The sequence below is a fragment of the Callithrix jacchus genome, chromosome 8, assembly GCF_049354715.1.
Source record: "Callithrix jacchus isolate 240 chromosome 8, calJac240_pri, whole genome shotgun sequence".
NCBI lineage: Eukaryota > Metazoa > Chordata > Mammalia > Primates > Cebidae > Callithrix > Callithrix jacchus.
Genome location: NC_133509.1, coordinates 22,783,186 through 22,804,090, shown reverse-complemented (window position 1 = coordinate 22,804,090; position 20,905 = coordinate 22,783,186). Strand labels below are relative to the sequence as shown.

Below are 20,905 nucleotides of genomic sequence, written 5' to 3'. Positions count from 1 at the left end.
ACTACTTTCCAAAAGCATTGCAGTAATACTGATTTATCTCGTCATATATGATGGTTAGAGAAATTTATAGAGGAGAATGGACTGACGGATGAATTCTAACAAGCTTTACATAGAAAAGAATCTGTGGAGCCAGCACAGTGACTCATGCCTGGGATTGGAGCAATTTAGGAGGCCCAGGAAGGGAGATCAGTTGACCTCAGGAAGTTAAGACCAGCCTGGCCAACATGGTGAAAACCCACCTCTACTAAAAATACAAAAACTAGCCAAGGGTCATGGTTTCCACCGGGGATCCCAGCTAACAGGCCGAGTCACGAATACAAAAGTACTCCCTGCTCTTGATGGTGCCACTTACCGATACCACAGGTTGTGTAAGGAGCAGAGTCCTCTTTAAGTTCCCCACAGCGGGTACTGTGTGTTATCACCGTGTTCACCCCAGTGTCCCCAGAACACTGCTTTGCCTACTGGGCCTCAGCAGAAACCGGAACCGAATGGAAGTTCCGCAGCCTCAGACATTCAGAACAACAGACTAGAGGCCACTTGACTGAGGGACAACATTGCAGCAATACTGATTTATCTCATCATATGTGATGGTCAGCTAATGGTTAGAGAAATTTACAGAGGAGACTGAACCGACGGATCCATTTTTAACAAAATGCAAAGCTACCCATTTATATTTGCCTAGAAGTATGGGAAAAATTCAGTAAATTCTGAAGAAGTGTTCAGTTTCTCAGAGAAAAGACAGAAGATCGTTCAGCACTTTCATGATGAAGGTGAACCTATAGAACTTCCTTACCTTCAATCTTCAGCCGGCAGCGCAGGTAGTACGCCGCTTGCCTCATAAGAACTTTATTTTTGCTTTCTCTGTATTTCTGTATTTCATGCTCTTGTCGATCTTCTGTAAACAAATTCAGAAGAGCAGCTCACATTGAACAAATCACACTTCACACAAGACCAAATCAGTGTCCAGTCACAGCACACGGACATAAAATATTCTCAGTGTATAAATGTGATATTCTGACTGAAATGTTCTATCGGGCCCTAGATTAAGTCACCTGAGGAGTAGGTGAACCTGCTTTTCAGACCCATGGGACAAAACCTCTCTCAACTGGTAGATATTAATCATGTGTCCTCTGACCTAAGTCAGTGCAAACAATTAAAACTTTTCCTCCCCAAACCTTCAAAAATTGCGCTACTTTCCAGAAGGGTTGCTGCAATACCAATTATTTCATCATATATCATGGCCAATGAATGATTAGAGAAATTTGTATAGGAGACCGGACCAACAGATGAATTCTAACAACCTTTACTTAAAAAGAATCTGTGGAGCCAGCATTGTAGCTCATACCTGGAATCCAAGCAACTTAGGAGGCCCAGGCACGCAGATCACCTGACCTCAAAAGTTCAAGACCAGCCTGGCCAACGTGGTGAAACCTTGCCACTACATAAAACATGAAAATTAGCAAGATGTGGTGGTGCCCACCGGGGATCCCAGCTAATTGGCTGGCTGAGACACCAATACCTCGGTACTCCCTGCTCTTGATGGTGCCACTTACAGAAAGCATAGGTTCTATTAGGAGCAAGGTCCCCTTTAAGCTCCTCACAGTGGGTACTGTCTGCTATCACCGTGTTTCCCCAAGGGTACGCAGAACACAGCTTTGCCTACTGGACCTTTATCAGAAACCGGAACTGCCCGGAAGTTCAGTAGCCTCAGACATTTAGACCAGCAGACTAGATGCTACTTGTCTGTAAAATCTTACACGGTATAGAGAGGATTCCTGTAAACATGGATTTAGCCTCTTGCTAAGAAAAACGGGTGGTTCTGTGCCTGGATCAGGAATCAATAGCTGTGACTGTAACCCCAGTCCCACAGTCCCACAGTCCCACACCCACCTTACTGCAGATGTGGAAATGTTGCTATTTTGGCGTCTGTCTTCCATTTTAACTAAATGTTAAAAATACCCATTGCTATTTTCTACAAAAATGGGAAGGATGAAATTAATTTTGATGAAGAGAGCGGTTAGTTTCTCGAGACAAGACAGGACATCATTCATAACTTTCGTGGTGGTCAACCTATAGAACTTACTGCATGTCCTCAGCCGATAGTCCAGGGAGTAGTCCACCTGACTCATAAGAAGTCTATTTTTGCTGCCTCCGATATTCGGTTTGTTATCTTCCTGCTGGGACCAGGATTTCTCAATGCCTTCTGGAATGTTAAACTCACTGTTTCTTCTGGAAAAAGGCCTGCCAGATGTCACCTTGCTGATGTTTCGGGAAGAACACAGAAAGCCAGGGACTGGGGAGAAGAAACCCAAACACACGATGCGTTAGAAACTGGTGACTTCAAATTGCTTTAATCAGAACAGAGGGATGTCACTGACAGCACTGCCTATCGATTTGAAGACGTTGTTTCCCCGCTTTTACTCTTCTCATCTCCACTCTTGATCTCCTTAAAGTCAACTTGTCTTAGCTACTCAGTCACCTTGAAGCCAGGACATAAACACTTCTACCTTTATCTTGCTTATGAGTTCTGCAGGATCTTATATGGTACAGAGAGGATTCCTGTAAACATGACTTAGCTTCTTGCTGAGAAAAACAGGTGGTTCTGTGCCTGTGTCGGGAATCAATAGCTGGGATATTAACCCTAGTCCCACACCCGCCTTACTGCAGACGTGGGAAAGTCGCTAAATGCTTTGGCCTCTGCCTTCCGTCTTTAACAAAATGTTAAAATACCCACTGCTATTTTCCTAGAAGTACAGGAAGGATCAAATTAACTTTGAAGAGAGTGTATTAAATTCTCAGAAAGAAGACAAAACATTGTTCAGCACTTTTGTGACAGTGAACCTAGAGAACTGACCTTCCGTCTTCAGCCGGCAGCCCAGGTAGTAGGCCACTTGACTCATAAGAAGTTTATTTTTGCTGTCTCTGCCTCTCTGTTCTTCACCGTGATCTTTTCGATCTCCTGTAAACAAATTCAGAAGAGCAGGTCACATTAAGGAAATCACACTTCACACAAAACCAAATCAGTGCCGGGCGTGATGGCTCACGCCTGTAATCCCAGAACTTTGGGAGGCTGAGGCGGAAGGATCACGAGGCCAAGAGATCGAGACCATCTTGGTCAACAGGGTGAAACCCTGTCTATACTAAAAATACAAAAAATTAGCTGGGCATGGTGGCACGTGCCTGTAATCTCAGCTCAGGAGGCTGAGGCAAGAGAATTGCCTGAACCCAGGAGGCGGAGGTTGCGGTGAGCCGAGATCGCACCATTGCACTCCAGCCTGGGTAACAAGAGCGAAACTCCGTCTCAGAGGAAAAAAAAAAAAAAAAAACACTGTGTTTTTGCGGTCATGGCCCAAGGACGTAAAATATTCTCAGTGTAAGAATGTAATATTCTGACAGGAATGTTCTACTGGTCCCTAGATTAAGTCGCCTCAGAAGTAAATGAGCCTGCTTTTCAGATCCGTGAAACAAAATCTCCCTGATCTCGTCCATCTTTATCACATATCCTCTGACCTAAGTCAGTGCAAATAATTAAAACTGTTTTTCCCCAAAGTCTTCAAAAATTGCAATAACTGCTTTCCAGAAGCATTGCGGCCATACCGATTTATCTCAGCATATATCATGGTCAATGATACTTAGAGAAATTTATATAGGACACTGGACCAAGGCATGAATTCTAACAACCTTTACTTAAAAAAGAACCTGTGGAGCCAGCCCGCTGTCTCATGACTGGAATTCCAGCCTTTTAGGAGGCCCAGAAGGGCAGATCACTTGACCTCAAGATTTCAAGACCAGCCTGGCCAACATGGTGAAACCCCGCCTCTACTAGAAGTACAAAAATAAGGCGGGTGCTTTGGTGCCTACCAGAAATCCCAGCTAATGGAGAGGCTGAGGCACCAGCAGCAGGGTACTCCCTGCTCTTGATGGTGGGTGCCACTTACAGATACCACAGGTTCTATTAGGAGCAGGGTCCTCCTCGAGCTCCTCACAGGAGGTACTGTGTGCTATCACTGTGTTTCCCCCAGTGTTCCCAGAACACAGCTTTGCCTACTGGGCCTCAGCAGAAACTGGAACCAAATCGAAGTTCAGTAGCCTCAGACACGTAGACCAACAGACTAGATGCTACTTGTCTGCAGGATCTTATATGGTACAGGGAGGATTCCTGTAAACATGATTTAGCCATTTGCTGAAAAAAACAGGTGGTTCTGTGCCTGTGTCAGAGATCAATAGCAGGGATTGTAACCCCAGTCCCACACCCATGTTACCGTAGACGTGGAAAAGTTGCTAGATACTTTGGCCTCTGCCTTCCATCTTAAACAAAACGCTAAAATAACCATTTCTATTTTCTACAAGTATGGGAAGGACAAAATTAATTTTGATGAAGAAAGAGGTTACTTTCTCAAAACAAGACAGAACATTATTCATCACTTTCGTGGTGGTGAACCTATAGAACTTACTGTAGGTCTTCAGCTGGTAATTCAGGAAGTAGGCCACCTGACTCAGAAGAAGTCTATTTTTGCTGGCTCTGGAAGTCGGTTTGTTTTCTTCCTGCCGGGAGCAGGATATCTCAATGCCTTCTGCAACGTTCACCTCTGTGTTTTCTCCGGAAGGAGGCTTGCCTGAGGCCACCGTGTTGATGTTTGGGGCAGAACACAGATAGCCAGGGACTGGGGAGAAGAAACCCAAACACACGATGCGTTAGAAACTGGTGACGTCAAATTGCTTTAATCGGGACTAAGGGATGTCACTGACAGCACTGCCTATCAATTTGAAGATGTTGTTTTCCCGCTTTTACTCTTCTCATCTCCACTCTTGATCTCCTTAAAGTCAACTTGTCTTAGCTACTCAGTCACCTTGAAGCCAGGACATAAACACTTCTACCTTTATCTTGCTTATGAGTTCTGCAGGATCTTATATGGTACAGAGAGGATTCCTGTAAACATGACTTAGCTTCTTGCTGAGAAAAACGGGGGGTTCTGTGCCTGTGTCGGGAATCAATAGCTGGGATATTAACCCTAGTCCCACACCCGCCTTACTGCAGATGTGGAAAAGTTGCTAAATGCTTTGGCCTCTGTCTTCCATCTTTAACAAAACGTTAAAATACTCTTTGCTATTTTCATAAACTATGGAAAGGATGAAATCAACTTTGAATAAGTGAAGGTATCACTTCTCATAGACAAGACAGGGCATTGTTCATCACTTTCAAGACAGTGAACCCAGAGAACTTACCTTCTGTCTTTAGCCGGCAGCCCAGGTAGTAGGCCACTTGACTCATAAGAAGTTTATTTTTGCTGTCTCTGCATTTCTGTTCTTCATTGTAATCTTTTGGATCTCCTGCAAACAAATTAAGAAGTGCAGGTCACATTAAGGAAATCACACTTCACCCAAGACCAAATCAGTGTTCGGTCATAGCACAAGGATGTAAAATATTCTCAGTGTAAGAATGTGATATTCTGATGAAAATGTTCTAACAGGCCCTAGGTTAAATCACCTGAGAAGTAGATGAGCCTGCTTTTCAGATCCATGGGACAAAGTCTCCCTCATCTGGTAGATCTTAATCACATATCCTCTGACCTAAGTCAGTGCAAATAATTAAAACTTTCTCCCCAAAATCTTCAAAAATCGCCCCGACCACTTTCCAGAAGCATTGCTGCAATACTGATTTATATCATCCTATATCATGCTCAATGAATGTTTAGGGAAATTTATAATAGGAGACAGGACCAAGGGATGAATTCTAACAACCTTTACTTAAAAATAATCTGTGGAGGCAGAATTCCAGCATTTTAGGAGGCCCAGACGGGCACATCACTTGACCTCAGGAGTTGAAGACCAGCCTGGCCAACATGGTGAAACACCACCTCTGCTAAAAACACAAAAATTAGCCAGGTGCTTTGGTGCCCACCAGGGATCCCAGCTCATTGGCACCAGTACCAGGGTACTCCCTGTTCTTGATGGTGCCACTTACAGATACCACAGGTTCTATTAGGACCAGGGTCCCCTTCAAGTTCCTCACAGGAGGTACCATGTGCTATCACTGTGTTCCCCTGGTGTCCCAGAACACACCTTTGCCTACTGGGGCTCAGCAGAAACCAGAACCTAGTAGAAGTTCACTAGCCTCAGCCATTTAGACCAACAGACTAGATGCTACTGGTCTGCAAAATCTTATACAGTAGAGAGGATTCCCGTAAACATGATTTCACCCTTTGCTGAGTAAAACAGGTGGTTCTGTGCCTGTGTCAGAAATTAATAGCTGGGATTTTTTTTTTTTTTTTAAGACGGAGTTTCGCTCGTTACCCAGGCTGGAGTGCAATGGCGCGAACTCGGCTCACCGCAACCTCCGTCTCCTGGGTTCAAGCAATTCTCCTGCCTCAGCCTCCTGAGTAACTGGGACTACAGGTGCACGCCACCATACCCGACTAAGTATTTTAAGTAGAGACGGTGTTTCACCTTGTTGACCAGGATGGTCTCGATCTCTTGACCTCGTGATCCACCTGCCTCGGCCTCCCAAAGTGCTGGGATTATATGCATGAGCCACCACGCCCGGCCAATAGCTGGGATTTTAATCCCAGTCCCACACCCACCTTATTGCAGACATGGAAAAGTTGCTAAATACTTTGGCCTCTGCCTTACATCTTTAACAAAATGGTAAAATACTCATTTCTATTTTCTGCAAGGATGAAGAGGATGAAACTAATTTTGATTAAGAAAGTGGTTAGGTTCTCAAAACAAGACAGGACATTATTCATCACTTTCGTGGTGGTGAACCTGTAGAACTTACTGTAGGTCTTCAGCTGGTAGTTCAGGAAGTAGGCCACCTGACTCAGAAGAAGTCTATTTCTGCTGGCTCTGGAAGTCGGTTTGTTTTCTTCCTGTTGGGAGCAGGATTTCTCAATGCCTTCTGCAACGTTCACCTCTGTGTTTTCTCTGGAAGGAGCCTTGCCAGATGCCACTGTGCTGATGTTTGGGGCAGAACACAGATAGCCAGGGACTGGGGAGAAGAAACCCAAACACATGATTTGTTAGAAACTGGGGACATCAAATTGGTTTAATCGGAACTGAGGGATGTCACTGACAGCACTGCCTATCGATTTGAAGATGTTGTTTCCCCGCTTTTACTCTTCTCATCTCCACTCTTGGTCTCCTTAAATTCAACTTGTCTTAGCTAGTCAGTCACCTTGAAACTATGAAATAAGCACTTCTACCTTTATCTTGCTTAAAAGTTTTCCAGGATCTTATATGCTAGAGAGGATTCCTGTAAACATGATTTGGCCTCTTGCTGAGAAAAACAGGTGGTTCTGTCCCTGTGTCGGGAATCAATAGCTGGGATATTAATACTAGTCCCACACCCGCCTTACTGCAGACGTGGAAAAGTTGCTCAATACTTTGGCCTCTGTCTTCCATCATTAACAAAACGTTAAAACACCCATTGCTACATTCCTGGAAGTATGGGCAGAATAAAATCACCTTTCAAGAAGACAGTGTATTGTTTCTTAGAGACAAAACAGGACACTGTTCATCACTTTCATGATGGTGAACCTAGAGAACTTACCTTCCGTCTTCAGCCGGCAGCCCAGGTAGTAGGCCACTTGACTCATAAGAAGTTTATTTTTGCTGTCTCTGCATTTCTGTTCTTCATCGTGATCTTTTCGATCTCCTGTAAACAAATTCAGAAGAGCAGGTCACATTAAGCAAATCACACTTCACACAAGACCAAATCAGTGCCCACTCATAGCACAAGGATGTAAAATATTCTCAGTGTAAGAATGTGGTATTCTGACAGGAGTGTCTAACGGGCCCTAGACTAAGTTGCCCTAGAAGTAGATGAGCCTGCTTTTGATCCATGGCATAAAATCTCCCTCATCTGGTAGACCTTAATCAGGCAAAAAATTAAAACTTTTTCCCCAAAAATCTTACAAAAATTGCCCTGGATACTTTCCAGAAGCATTGCTGTAATATTGATTTATCTCATCATATATCATGGTCAATGAATGGTTAGAGAAATTTATACAGGAGACTGGACTGAGAGATGAATTCTAACAACCTTTACTGAAAAAAGGATTTGTGGAGACACCATGGTGGCTCAAGCCTGGAATCCCAGCAATTTAGGAGGCCCAGGAGGGTGGATCCCTTGACCTCAGGAGTTCAAGACCAGCCTGGCCAACAAGGTGAAACCCTGCCTCTACTGAAAATACAAAAGTTAGTCAAGTGTGGTGGTTCCCACCGGGGATCCCAGCTGATTGGGAGGCTGCCGCACCAGTACCAGGTTATTCCCTGCTCTTGATGGACCCACTTACAGATAACACAGGTTCTATTAGGAGCAGGGCCCCCCTTAAGTTCCCGACAGCTGGTACTGTGTGCCATCACCGTGTTTCCCCCAGTGTCCCCAGAACACAGCTTTGCCTACTGGGCCTCAGAAGAAACCACAACTGAATGGAAGTTCAGTAGCCTCAGACATTTAGACCAACAGACTAGATGCTACTTGTCTGCAGGATCTTATATGGTACAGAGAGGATTCCTGTGAACCTGGATTTAGCCACTGGCTGAGAAAAACAGGTGGTTCTGTGCCTGTGTCAGAGATCAATAGCTGGGATTGTAACCCCAGTCCCACACCCACCTTACTGCAGAGGTGGAAAAGTTGCTAAATACTTTGGCCTCTGTCTTCCATCTTTAATAAAATGTTAAAATAACCATTGCTATTTTCTGCAAGTATGAGGAGGACGAAATTAATTTTGATGAAGAAACCGGTTAGTTTCTCAAGACAACACAGGACATCATTCATCAGTTTCGTGGTGGTGAACCTATAGAACTTACTGTAGATCTTCAGCTGGTAGTTCAGGAAGTAGGCCACCTGACTCAGAAGAAGTCTACTTTTGCTGGCTCTGAAATTTGCTTTGTTTTCTTCCTGCTGGGAGCAGGATTTCTCAATGCCTTCTGCAACGTTCACCTCTGTGTTTTCTCTGGAAGGAGGCTTGCCAGATGCCACTGTGCTGATGTTTGGGGCAGAACACAGATAGCCAGGGACTGGGGAGAAGAAACCCAAACACATGATGGGTTAGAAACTGGTGACATCAAGTTGGTTTAATCGGGACTGAGCGATGTCACTGACAGCCTTGCCTGTTGATTTGAAGATGTTCTTTCCCTGCTTTTACTCTTCTTACCTCCTCTCATTCTCTTTAAAGTCAACTTGTCTTAACTACTCAGTCACCTTGAAACCAGGAAATTAACACTTCTACCTTTATCTTGCTTATGAGTTCTGCAGGATCGTCTATGTTAGAAGGATTCCTTTAAACATGATTTAGCCTCTTTCTGAGAAATACAGGTGGTTCTGTGCCTGTATCAGGAATCAATTGCTGGGATATTAACACTAGTCCCACACCCGCCTTACTGCAGATGTGGAAATGTTGCTCAATACTTTGGCCTCTGTCCTCCAGTAGTTTGTTAACATATTTTAACAAAATGTTAAAATACCCATTGCTATATTCCTAGAAGTATGGGTAGGATGAAATTAACTCTGAAGAGAGTGCATCGTCTCTCAGAGACAAGGCAGGACACTGTTCATCACTTTCGAGACAGTGAACCTAGAGAACTTACCTTCCGTCTTCAGCCGGCAGCCCAGGTAGTAGGCCACTTGACTCATAAGAAGTTTATTTTTGCTGTCTCTGCCTTTCTGTTCTTCATCGTGATCTTTTCGATCTCCTGTAAACAAATTCAAAAGAGCAGGTCACATTAAGGAAATCACACTTCACACAAGACCAAAACAGTGTTCGGTCATAGCGCAAGGACGTAAAATATTCTCCGTTTCAGAATGTGATATTCTGAAGGGAATGTTCTACTGGTCCCTAGATTAGGTCACCCTAGAAGTAGATAAGCCTGATTTTCAGATCCATGGGACAAAATCTCCCTCATCTGGTAGATCTTAAGTCACATCATCTGACCTAAGTCAGTGCAAAAAATTAAACCTTTGTCCCCAAAATCTTCAAAAATTGCCCTAAGTACTTTCCAGAAGCATTGGTGTAATACGGATGTATCTGATCATATATCATTGCCAATGAATTGTTAGAGAAATTTATATAGGAGACTGGACCAAGGGATGAATTCTAACAATCTCTACTGAAAAAAAGAATCTGTGGAGCAGGCATGGTGGCTCACGCCTGGAATCCCAGCACTTTAGGAGGCTCAAGCAGGCAGATCACTTGACCTCAGTAGTTCAAGACCAGCCTGGCCAACATGGTGAAACCCTGCCTCTACTAAATATACAAAAATTTTCCAGGTGTGCTGGTGCCCATCGGAGATCACAGCTGATTGGGAGGCTGAGGCACCAGTACCAGGGTACTCCCTGCCCTTGATGGAGCCACTTATAGATACCACAGGTTCTATTAGGAGCAGGGTCCCGTTGCAGCCTCTCATAGTGGGTACTGTGCGCTATCACTGTGTTTCTCCCAGTGTCCCAGAATACAGCTTTGCCTACTGGGCCTCAGCAGAAACCGGAACCAAATGGAAGTTCAGTAGCCTCAGACATTAAGCCCAACAGACTGGATGCTACTTGTATGTAGCATCTTTTATGGTACAGGGAGGAATCCTGTAAACATGATTTAGCCTTTTGCTGAGAAAAACAGGTGGTTCAGTGCCTGTGTCAGAAATCAATCACTGGGATTTTAAACCCAGTCCTACACCCACATTACTGTAGATGTGGAAAAGTTGCTAAGTACTTTCGCCACTGTCTTCCATTTTAAGTAAATGTTAAAATACCCATTGCTAGTTTCCACAAGTATGGGAAGGAAGAAATTAATTTTGATTAAGAGAACGGTTAGTTTCTTGAGACAGGACATCCTTCATCACCTTCATGGTGGTCAACCTATAGAACTTACTGTAGGTCTTCAGCTGGTAGTTCAGGAAGTAGGCCACCTGACTCAGAAGAAGTCTATTTTTGCTGGCTCCGATATTTGGTTTGGTCTCTTCCTGCTGGGAGTAGGAATTCTCGATGGTATCTGGAAAGTCTGCCTCTGTGGTCTTCCTGGAACATGTCCTGCGAGATGCTATCATGCCGACGTTTGGGGCACCACAGGTAGGGCCAGGGACTGGGAGAAGAAACGCAAACACATGATGGGTTAAAAACTGGAAATCAAATAGGTTTCATCAGGACTGGGGGATGTCATGAACTCAAATTCTTAACTTACTGTTGAGAAAAACTCGATCCCTCCTCACAGCACTTTAGCTAAGGTCCTTAACCGCAAAAACAAGGTTGAAAATGCTTGAGCTGAGAACTGAAGGAGCTGCCTGTAGCTCAGACTCTGACAAGAGTGAGAGAGATAGCGGCCAGTGTCCCAGGTAACCGTCTGCTGTTGCAATAACAGAATTAAAAGCTGGCCGTGTCATGGAATCTTAGGAGCCCTTCATTCCAACTGCCCAGGGTTTGCTAAAACACAGGCCTCCTGGTCTCACCTGAGGTCACAACAGATGGGGACCATTACTCTATAAGTCACTCTCAGTATTTGTGTACCGTTGTGACAATGCCACAGTGCCATCTCATTCCCAATACATCTAAGCATGTGCCTCATTTTTCATCTCTTATGTGTATAAAATCATCAAGGCAGAAACAGTTTCCCAACACGTGATACTTCCTTAATGCTACTCATGAAGTCAGTCATGTTAAACATGTGAGTCCTTCTCACATGTTAAAACAGAATTTAAGGCTTTTCCACAAGTTTAAGATATCAATCTATTACACTGCCATGATATCCTCTGAGTCTTCTGCAGTTTTTTCTGTATCCACTAGAAAGTCAATGAGTAACTCATTTCTTAAAAATATTTTCTTTCCTGGCTCAATATTCTTCTTGCTGCATCCCATTGTTATGCTGATTTACTTTTCTTACTGGCAGGTGCCAGTACACTAATGTTTGTGGCAGTAGAGGCTTTTCATTACAATCAAGACCAGTGTGACGTACCTATGTCCAAAGCTTCCTCTAAAAAACAGCCTTAAATTCTGTTTTTTAATGTGAGTGAACACTATATCTCATACTTGTCACTTATAGATGTCATTCTAGTCCCAGAAGAGCTCTTTTCAAGGTGTCGCATCATTGAAACCATTTCTATAGAGATCTCCTGAAAGCATGTGTGACCATCTATCTTGGGAAGTCTTGGAAACCTGGTATGATTTTGTTGTTTTCATTTCATTTTTTCCATATATTGAAAATAACAGGGCCATGAGCGGTTCTTACGAAAACACTGTTTGACAGATATTTTTCTGAGTTGGTCTAACACCACTGATGTGTGGGTGCATCCTACTAACCAAACATGGCAAGATCAAGGTGATGGTCAGGGGTGGTTGGTGGTCCTCAGTGTTGCTGTGCAATGGAAGGTGAATTTGAGATGAGAGGAACGAGTAGGGAAGAGTGATCCCCTGAACCACCCCCTCACTTTCTCAGCCGTCATCTCCACCTCGGTTTTCTGAGCCTGGGATTTGGAAGACTGTTCTGTAGCCCAAGTCTCCTATGTTTGGCTGCTGGGCTTGCCTGAGTTGAGGGTGCAATGGGTGTGACCCTGGGCTGCCCAGCATTCATGTAAAAGTCAAGGAAGAAGGACTGCCTCAATCCCATTGGAAAGCGTGCCTCTCTGCAGCCCCCACCATCCTCCAACTACCTGTAGGGATACTGCGTGGAAATATATCAAAGGCTTTACGTAAATGTATGTTCTGGTGTCTGGGAGGCCTGACATTCTGTGGCAGAATGAAAATCTGTCACGTTCCTCCATTTTAAAACTGATGAAGCTGCAGGTTCACAGTTATGTGGCTTACTTGCAAGGTCACACAGAGATGAGTTTTGAGCACTGCTAATAAAAGCAATCACAACAATTATTCCACAGTTATTCATAGGATCCATGTCATTCAGTAAATATTCATATCATCATCCAGTAATTGTTTGTTGACCAATTTGTATCAGGCATTTTGCTCAAAACTGTGCTCATATTTGGACAGCATATCTTCATCATATGCTTCAAAGTAATGCTGTTATCCTAAGAGTCAGGTAAGAAACCTGAGAAGAGGGTTAGCAAATCATGAATTTGGCCATATTTCCATTGTTTAGTTTCTGTGATCCTGGATGAATAACCAGAATGAGTCAAAGGAAAAGTATTCGTTCCTGTACAATTTTCCAGGACAGAGGTGTGCCCTCCTGGAGTATTGGGCCCAGAATTCATTAGTGTCTGCAACCTTGCTTTAACAGCATGGGAAATATCCTCTGTTACCTGGCATTTCCCTGGAACTTTGGAATATACAAGAGAACTATGAGACTTGGTCTTCCCTTGACTATATTTAATTCTCTCTTCTAAGGTACACCTATGATGTTCACTAAGAATTTTGCTTTTCTTCCTTCCTTATTTTGAGACAGTCTTGCTCTGTCACCAGGCTGAAATGCAGTGGTACAATCTCAGTTCACTGCAACCTCTGCATCCTGGGTTCAGTGATTCTCCTGCCTCAGTCTCCCAAGTAGCTGGGACTACAGGCACGTGCCACCATGCCTGGCTAAGTTTTGTGTTTTTAGCAGAGACAGGGTTTCAGCATGTTGGCCAAGATGGTCTTGATATCCTGAAATCGTGATCCACCCGTCTCGGCCTCCCAAAGTGCTGGGACTGCTGGAATGAGCCACTGCACCTGGTCAACTTTTGCCTTTTTATAACCACAATGTATGTTTTATGAAGATTTTACTGATACCTCCATTAAGAAAGAATAACTATGAGCTATGGTTTAGGTTTTATGCCCTGGACTTACTATTTTTATGATTTGAGATTAAATTCTCATGTAAATAGAAAAATACTTATTACTAAAAGCAAATTCCTTTTTTGTTTGATTTTTCTTTTTTTGAGACAGAGTTTCGCTGTTGTCACCCAGACTGGAGTGCAATGGCACGATCTCGGCCCACCGCAACCTCCGCCTCCTGGGTTCAAGCAATTCTCCTGCCTCAGCCTCCCGAGTAGCTGAAACTACAGGCGCGTACCACCACGCCCAGCTAATTTTTGTAGTTTTAGTAGAGACGGGGATTCACCTTGTTGACCAGAATGGTCTTGATCTCTTGACCTCGTGATCCACCCGCCTCGGCCTCCCAAAGTGCTGGGATTCTAGGCGTGAGCCACCGCACCTGGCTTGGTTTGAGTTTTTGATGCTGAGGCAAACTGTTGACTTTATCTTTGTCCGCATCAGTGTTGCTCATTGTCTCCCAGTATGACCTGGCCATGCCCCGGCACTTACCCTCATCTTGCTCAACCATCTCCATGCACAGTCCAATTCCATCAGTGATTCAGGCTCCTCCCAAGGCTCCCTGAAATGGGTACAGGTAGCAGGATATCAGACACATTCCAGGCACAAAAGTAACCCATATCCTAAGGCAGGCGGTTGTGTTCCCACTTCCCTGAAGTTGGCAGTGATGTCGTAGGACGGGAAGAAATACTTTCCCTTGTTAGGGCTCTATTCTTCATGTAGCAGGGCCTCTGATCTAGTGCACACAACTGTCCTACATGTGAGTGAACTTGCTAAATTTCTTATTTCTCACTAGGTGGCTAGTATACATTTGTAAGACTTCCTTACTTACCCATGTCTGCTGAAGTCTGGAATCTTACCAGCATGATTTCTTTTCTTGTAAGGGGCACCTTAGGGAAGATTGGCCCCATTGCCATGCAAAGAGAGGTAAAGTGAATTTCTACTCAAAGAAACCTTGAATTTGAAACTAGGTCTTCCATTGTTTCAAAGCTGGACTGTAGGTCCAAACGTGTACATATTTAGACATAATATCCTTATCAGAATCCTCAGGCATGTGTCCTCAAGGGCTTGTGTGTCTGCTGTACTCAGCATAAAGTTATTTCTCATTATGGCAAGTTATAATTAATTTGCCAGAATTTCATTCATTATCAAGATCAAGTTATTTATCATCATGGCAAGGACAAATTTAGAAGACTTATTAAATTTACTTCTTTGTTTGCCCAGCTGGAAACAGTCAATAGCTACTGATATCATCAGTGTCTTCTGAAAACCTTGGCTGTGTTAACTGCTTTGACTCAACATGGAGCAGAGGTATTGGTGCACTGTACCTCAGGATGCTGAAATATGGCTGAAGTCCAGAATCACTGGCTTAGGCCATACACTGAGGTCATCTCATGCAGCATCGGCCACTGGTTCCAATGAACCCACCATGACTACACTTCTCATCAATCACCAGTCACTAGACTGAGAATTGTGTGAAAGCTGGGATCCTATTTTACTCACCTCTGTGGTCATGGTTCTCAGCTAAGGGCCCAGCACAGAGGGGTCTCTCAGCAGTGTTCATCCATGACTGAATAAAATTGATTACAAACCTCCGACCCTTTCGCCTACATTTCTGTCCCCAGTGTCTACTAAGGATTCTCCTTCCCTCAGAATGCTGCAAATCCCCTTCTCTAGAGAGGTGCCTGCCCTACACCGTCCCTGCCCCAGGATCCTCTCCTGTGGGAGCTTGAAGGAAGGCTAGCCTGTTCAGAAATTTTTTTTTTTTTTTTTTTTTTTTTTTTTGAGGCAGAGTTTTGCTCTAGTTACCCAGGCTTCAGTGTAATGGTGTGATCTCAGCTCATTGCAACCTCCACCTCCTGGGTTCAAGCAATTCTCCTGCCTCAGCCTCCCAAGTAGCTGGGACTACAGGCACGCACCACCATGCCCAGCTACTGCTTTTGTATTTTCAGTAGAGATGGGGTTTCGCCATGTTAACCAGGAGAGTCTCGATCTCTTGACCTTCTGATCCACCCGCCTCGGCCTCCCAAAGTGCTGGGATTATAGGTATTAGCCACCAGGCCTGGCCAATCTGAAAATGTTCTCTTATGCTTCCCCCGTCATTAGGAGCAATGTCCTCTGACATACCTTCCCAGCCTCCGGGCTGCCACAACACCTCAGTTGGTTAGAACTACTGTATCTTGTTGAAATGATATTTGTGTTCTTCCACTCACTGGCTTTTCTTTGGAGACATTAAATAGCTGAATCCCAAGTGCTTAGCACAGTATAAAGAAAATTAAATACTCAATAAATATTTATGAGAAACTTCCCTCAACTGAAGGTGCAGAAGAATAGTAAAGTATCACTGCTTCACATACAAGCGAGGGACACTTACTCTGGCGCCTGACCTAGGGCAGAGCTGTTCGGTGTAAGAATGAACACCTCCAACCCTTCTCTAAGCACGGTTATTCCCTCGAACCCACAGTGACCTGAAGAGCATCCACTGCTACGGCAGCCCCGAGGTCAAGGCTCCTGGGTCTGAGGGAGGGGGGCGCACGGTCGCATCCTCCCCCTCCTGGAGTTGAAGCTGCCCCTCACTATAAACCAGCTCTGATCTACCCTATGGCTCTCCCTGGCCAGAGGCAGGAGATTCCTGTGGAGTAGTTTCTCTCTCAGTCCCCACTGCTCAGCTCATGCTGCTTCCTGAGAATTTAAGTGATCATAGGCATTACCCATTTCCCCTGAGGCTTCTGTCCCAGTTTGTCCTTATTCTCCCCTTCTTTGGTTTTCATCTATCAATGGCTTATCCTTTGTGGATTATTCTCATCCCCTAAACTTGCTGACTTTCTTTCTTTCCTCAGCTCTGGGATTTCAGGATGTAGACTCAGCTCAGGCTCCTGCAGGAGACACACACAGTCAGGTCTCGGCCGATGGTCCCAGGGAGCACTGAAAACCATCTCAATTCCTCGGAGACTCAGAGAAACAGAGTAGGAAGGGACCTCAGAGAGGTACAATAAGCCCCTACCTTACCCATGAGGAACCTGAAACCCAGAAAGACTAAGACTCTCCCAGGCATCCTCACCTCTTGGTGACAGCAGAGCCCACACACAAGCCTTGGCCTCAGCCTCCCTGTGCAGAGCAGGTAACTCACCCTCCAGAAGCTCACTGCTTTCAGAAAACTTTAGAATAGAAATACCAATTTCCTCTGTGAAAACAAAAACAGTAAAAGCCCCTTTCCTTGGACAAACCCTTTATCACAGTTCTATAGTCCTGGCATTTATACTCGGTCAGCTGTCACTCACTAGCTGCTAGATTGGGGCAGGGAGCACACAGGATTAAAGAGTGTTTCACACAACCCTGCTTTCCTGGCCTGGGCTCTCAGCTCCTCCATTCTTCCTCAGAAAGATTCCTCTGCTGTTAACTGCTGGAGAGTCCAGGCCCTCACATGGGCCATTTCTCCAAGAAGATCCCTGTTGTTTTCTTCCTTTCTTGGAGATAGAGAGAGCAGAGATGGGTTCTGGGACTCCAAAGTCTTAGGTTTTTCTCCTGAGCCAGCCAGGTCAGCTGAAAGCAATCATGACTGTGAGAACTCAGGACAGTGAAGAGGAGCACAGGCTCACAAGGACAGCCCCTCCTAAAGATGCTCAGGACTGTGACACAGGCAATATCTGACCAATTCTTCTGGGCATAATGTAACAAGGATTAAGTGGAGAATGCTGCCATGAGGGGAAAGGGGAAGAACCAAAAGAGTTGGGGAAGAAGAAAAATAAAATGTGTTCAAAAATGATAGAAAAAAAACGCAGAGCCTGGAGGCAGAGAAGGGAGGCGCCTGAGAAGGACTCCATGAGTTGTGATTGGTTGAAAGATAGAAAAGACAGGTAAGGAGAAAAGCAGGTAGCATTTGAAGTCAGAGTGTCTCCTGGCTGAGAGCCAGCACAGAAAAAGGTCCCTCAGTCCTCCACGAACAAGAATACAAACTCTTTCAATACATGTAGTGAACTCAGAAAAATGGCCTGAGCTCTAGAGAAAAAGCATTCCCAGGCCATTCCTGGATTTTAGCCTCACAGGACCCTGATCAAAAAACTCAGGAAGGAAGGAAAAGAAGGAAACAAGGGAGGGATGGGGGAACAGACAAACTTACAAGAAGATGAGGAGATCCAGGGGAACTTACACCACCGATATTTTCCATTAACAGGAACACGAAATCTAGGGGAAAGGGGGGGGGGAGAGGAGAGAGAGAGAGAGAGAGTGAGAAAGAGAGAGAGAGAGAGAGAGAGAGGGAGAGAGAGAGAGGCACTACTATAAAACCATACACCGTGTCCATGGTGTACAATCCTTCCTGCTTCTCTGGGACACTTTCTGTCTCTGACCTGCTATTGCTAGAGACACTGAGTCTTCCCTTTGGATAAGTTCTGGCACCCACAGGAATGAGATGAAACAGTGAACCCCTCAACACCAGGCCATGACCTTTCCTGCTGCTCCTCATCCACTCCAGAAGCTACCTGGCTGCAGGTGGGGGTCTTAGCCCCTGGGTCTGACATCGTCCCTTTGCCTTTCTCACTGGGCTTCTCTCCTTGCACTGGCTCCCACTCCCCCAGGACCTGGCAGGTGACCATATGAGAAGGACACAAACGGGCCACTTCGCTTTCTTTCTCCCCCTCTTGATGCCTGCAGTGGTGGGTTCCATGGGATAGCGACCTGGTATTTACTCATTATGGTGCCCCTAGCCCAGAGCAGGGCCTGGCACCAACAGCCACCCTGTGAATGCTCAGTGAAAGATGGCATCCACCACAAGGTCCTGAGGAACCAAGAATTCCACAGTGGCCCATCAATTTTAAGTCCCACACCATTCTAGAAAGGGATATTGAAAGGCCTTCAAAAGTGGCCACACTCTGAAACGATTATACAGGCAGCCGAGCCATGTTTCCCCATCCTGGACACATCTAGAGGCACCGCCTAAATCCAGACACATCTCCCCACCCAGGACAGTGCAGGTGCCTTAGCCTGGAAAATGCGGGTGGACGGGAGAACCATGAAAGCTGAAGAGGAGAAAGCAGGTGAAAAGAGAGACAAATGGGGATGGAGACTAGGGGGTGAGGGGGAAGAGAGAGGAGAAGGACTGAGAAAAAGGCCTAAAGAGAAACCGTCCTCTTCTGAAGTCAAATAACTTCCACCTGACCATGCACTACATCTTGTCGGTGGCACACGCTGGTCATGCTGCGATGTTTAGGGCCTAAGGAATCTTCCCTTCTCATCTGAATCCCAATAGAGAGAGGACTCTCTGACCCCATCCAGCTGGCAGTGCCTCATGATTTTTACCTGTTGGATCTGACAGCTCTTCATGTCACCCCACACCGTGGGAGGCTGCTCTTGGTGCGCTGAATGGGGAAGATTCTACATCAGTGCCTCGGAGAGTCCACTGGAAGCCCTGGACACCGAGAGTCGGTGGTGCCCCAGCATGGAGGCCCAGAGCACACAGCATTGAAGCTCAGACGCCCTCAGGAGGACAGTAAAGGACAATATGCCGGTGAGAGCCTGGGTCAGCAAGAACCTCCGCCAGGGTCTGAACATGATTGGCCTTCATATAAGCTATGACATAAAAGAGAGAAATCAAGGTTAACATTAAGATTTGGGGCTTGGGCAACGTGAAGGATGAAACTGCCATTTGTTGAGACTCGGAAGACTAAGAAAGGAGCAGACTGAAGGGTGGCGGGAACTAGGGTTGGCTGGGTTTCTGTCGTACGCAATCAACACTCTTGACCAGCCTGGGCAACATAGTAAGACCCTGTCTCTGGAAAAAAAAAATTAGCCAAGCATGGTGGTGCACACGTGCAGTCTCAGCTACTTGGGAGACTGAGGCAGGAGAATTCCTTGAGCCTTGAGTTAGATGTTACAGTGAGCTATGATGGCACCACTGCACTCCAACCTGCAGGAGGAAAAAGAAAAGGTCCTGATTAAATACTTACATACCCAGAGAAGTTTTCACAAAGTACTCTTGGAGGCAGATCTTAGTGAACAGGAATTCCATTCATTCTGTTAGGAAATTAAGAGTGTAGGTGTGGTTAGTTAATGCTGAATGAACTATCTTTGGAATCTCATCTACTGGTCCATCCGGTCTATTTATACGTGTGTGTGTGTGTGTGTGTGTGTGTGTGTGTGTGTGTGTATTCTATCTGCCATCTCACTGAGCTTCGCTAGTTTATGCTGCAGTAACAAAAGCCCCCAAATCTTAGCAGCTACACATACAAAGGTCGATTTTCATTGACATTTCCTTGTATGGCAGGTTAACTGTGACTCTACTCTAGACAAGCTCTTTTATTCGTTAGATGGTGAACGCTGTGATATTTGGAGAATTTATGAATGTGGTTCATTCATTCATTTAACAACTGTTTCAATAACTGTATCATACCAGGCAAGGTCAAGTACTGAGAACATGGTACCAAATAAGAAACAACATCTCTGATTTCCAAGACCTTATATTAAAATGAGATTAAATGCATACAAAACAACCATAATGAATATCATATTCATAAATTAAATAGACTTAGTAAATATTCTAAGTTACAAAAATATAAAATTATTAAAACTAAAATGGCCAGGTGTGATAGCTCACACCTGTAATACCAACAACTTTGGGATGACAAGGTGGGAGGATCATTTCAACCCAGGAGTTTCAAACCAGTCTGGGCACCATAGGAAGACCCTGCATACAAAAGATACAAAATTAGCCAGGCATGGTGGTGCATGCCTGTAGTCCCTGCTACTTAAGAAGGCTGAGGTGGGAGGCTGCTTGAGCCTGAGAGGTCAAAGCTGCAGTGAGCCACGATCATACCACTACACCACTGTACTCCAGCCTCGGCAACAGAGCCAGACCCTGTCTCAAGGAGAAAAAAAAAGGAGAAGAAGAAACAATTTAATCGATATACTCGTGAAACTATTATGTAGAATCCTATCGTCTACATTATATCACATCAGCCCTTTAAGTGGCTTAACAGTTAGATATGATCCATAAAATTTTCCTGGTGATTAAGCATACCTAAGAACAATTAAGTATAAAAGAGGTACTGCCTTGACAGGAAGATTGTAAAAATGTTTAAAGACAAATAAATAAAAAGAGAATAAAACCTGTAGCTCTGTGATACGCAAATAACATCTAATTGAAGTCACAAGGAACAT

The 20,905-nt window shown here is 44.8% G+C and overlaps 1 protein-coding gene across 20 annotated transcripts in view; it reads right to left on the bottom strand.

The window, feature by feature from the left end:
* Positions 1-20,905, bottom strand: part of LOC103790948 (uncharacterized) — a 40,835-nt gene that overhangs the window by 15,853 nt on the left and 4,077 nt on the right. For 10 of the 20 annotated variants that reach the window (XR_013520834.1, XR_013520833.1, XM_078333731.1 and 7 more), the window contains exons 2-14: positions 19,049-19,318; positions 17,871-17,935; positions 14,243-14,312; positions 10,869-11,078; positions 9,592-9,696; positions 8,812-9,021; positions 7,550-7,654; positions 6,779-6,988; positions 5,227-5,331; positions 4,455-4,664; positions 2,855-2,959; positions 2,084-2,293; positions 794-895 (exon numbers count right to left, since the gene is read on the bottom strand). Coding sequence is in view for 18 of the 20 variants with exons in the window: in XM_078333731.1 (XP_078189857.1) it covers positions 794-895; positions 2,084-2,293; positions 2,855-2,959; positions 4,455-4,664; positions 5,227-5,331; positions 6,779-6,988; positions 7,550-7,654; positions 8,812-9,021; positions 9,592-9,696; positions 10,869-11,078; positions 14,243-14,267 (1,597 nt within the window). In the remaining 2 variants the exon portion in view is untranslated. Of the gene's footprint in view, positions 1-793; positions 896-2,083; positions 2,294-2,854; positions 2,960-4,454; positions 4,665-5,226; positions 5,332-6,778; positions 6,989-7,549; positions 7,655-8,811; positions 9,022-9,591; positions 9,697-10,868; positions 11,079-11,177; positions 11,224-14,242; positions 14,367-17,870; positions 17,936-19,048; positions 19,319-20,905 lie in introns of those variants that run through there. The other 10 variants (XM_078333734.1, XM_078333739.1, XM_078333733.1 and 7 more) reach the window with 3 other exon arrangements.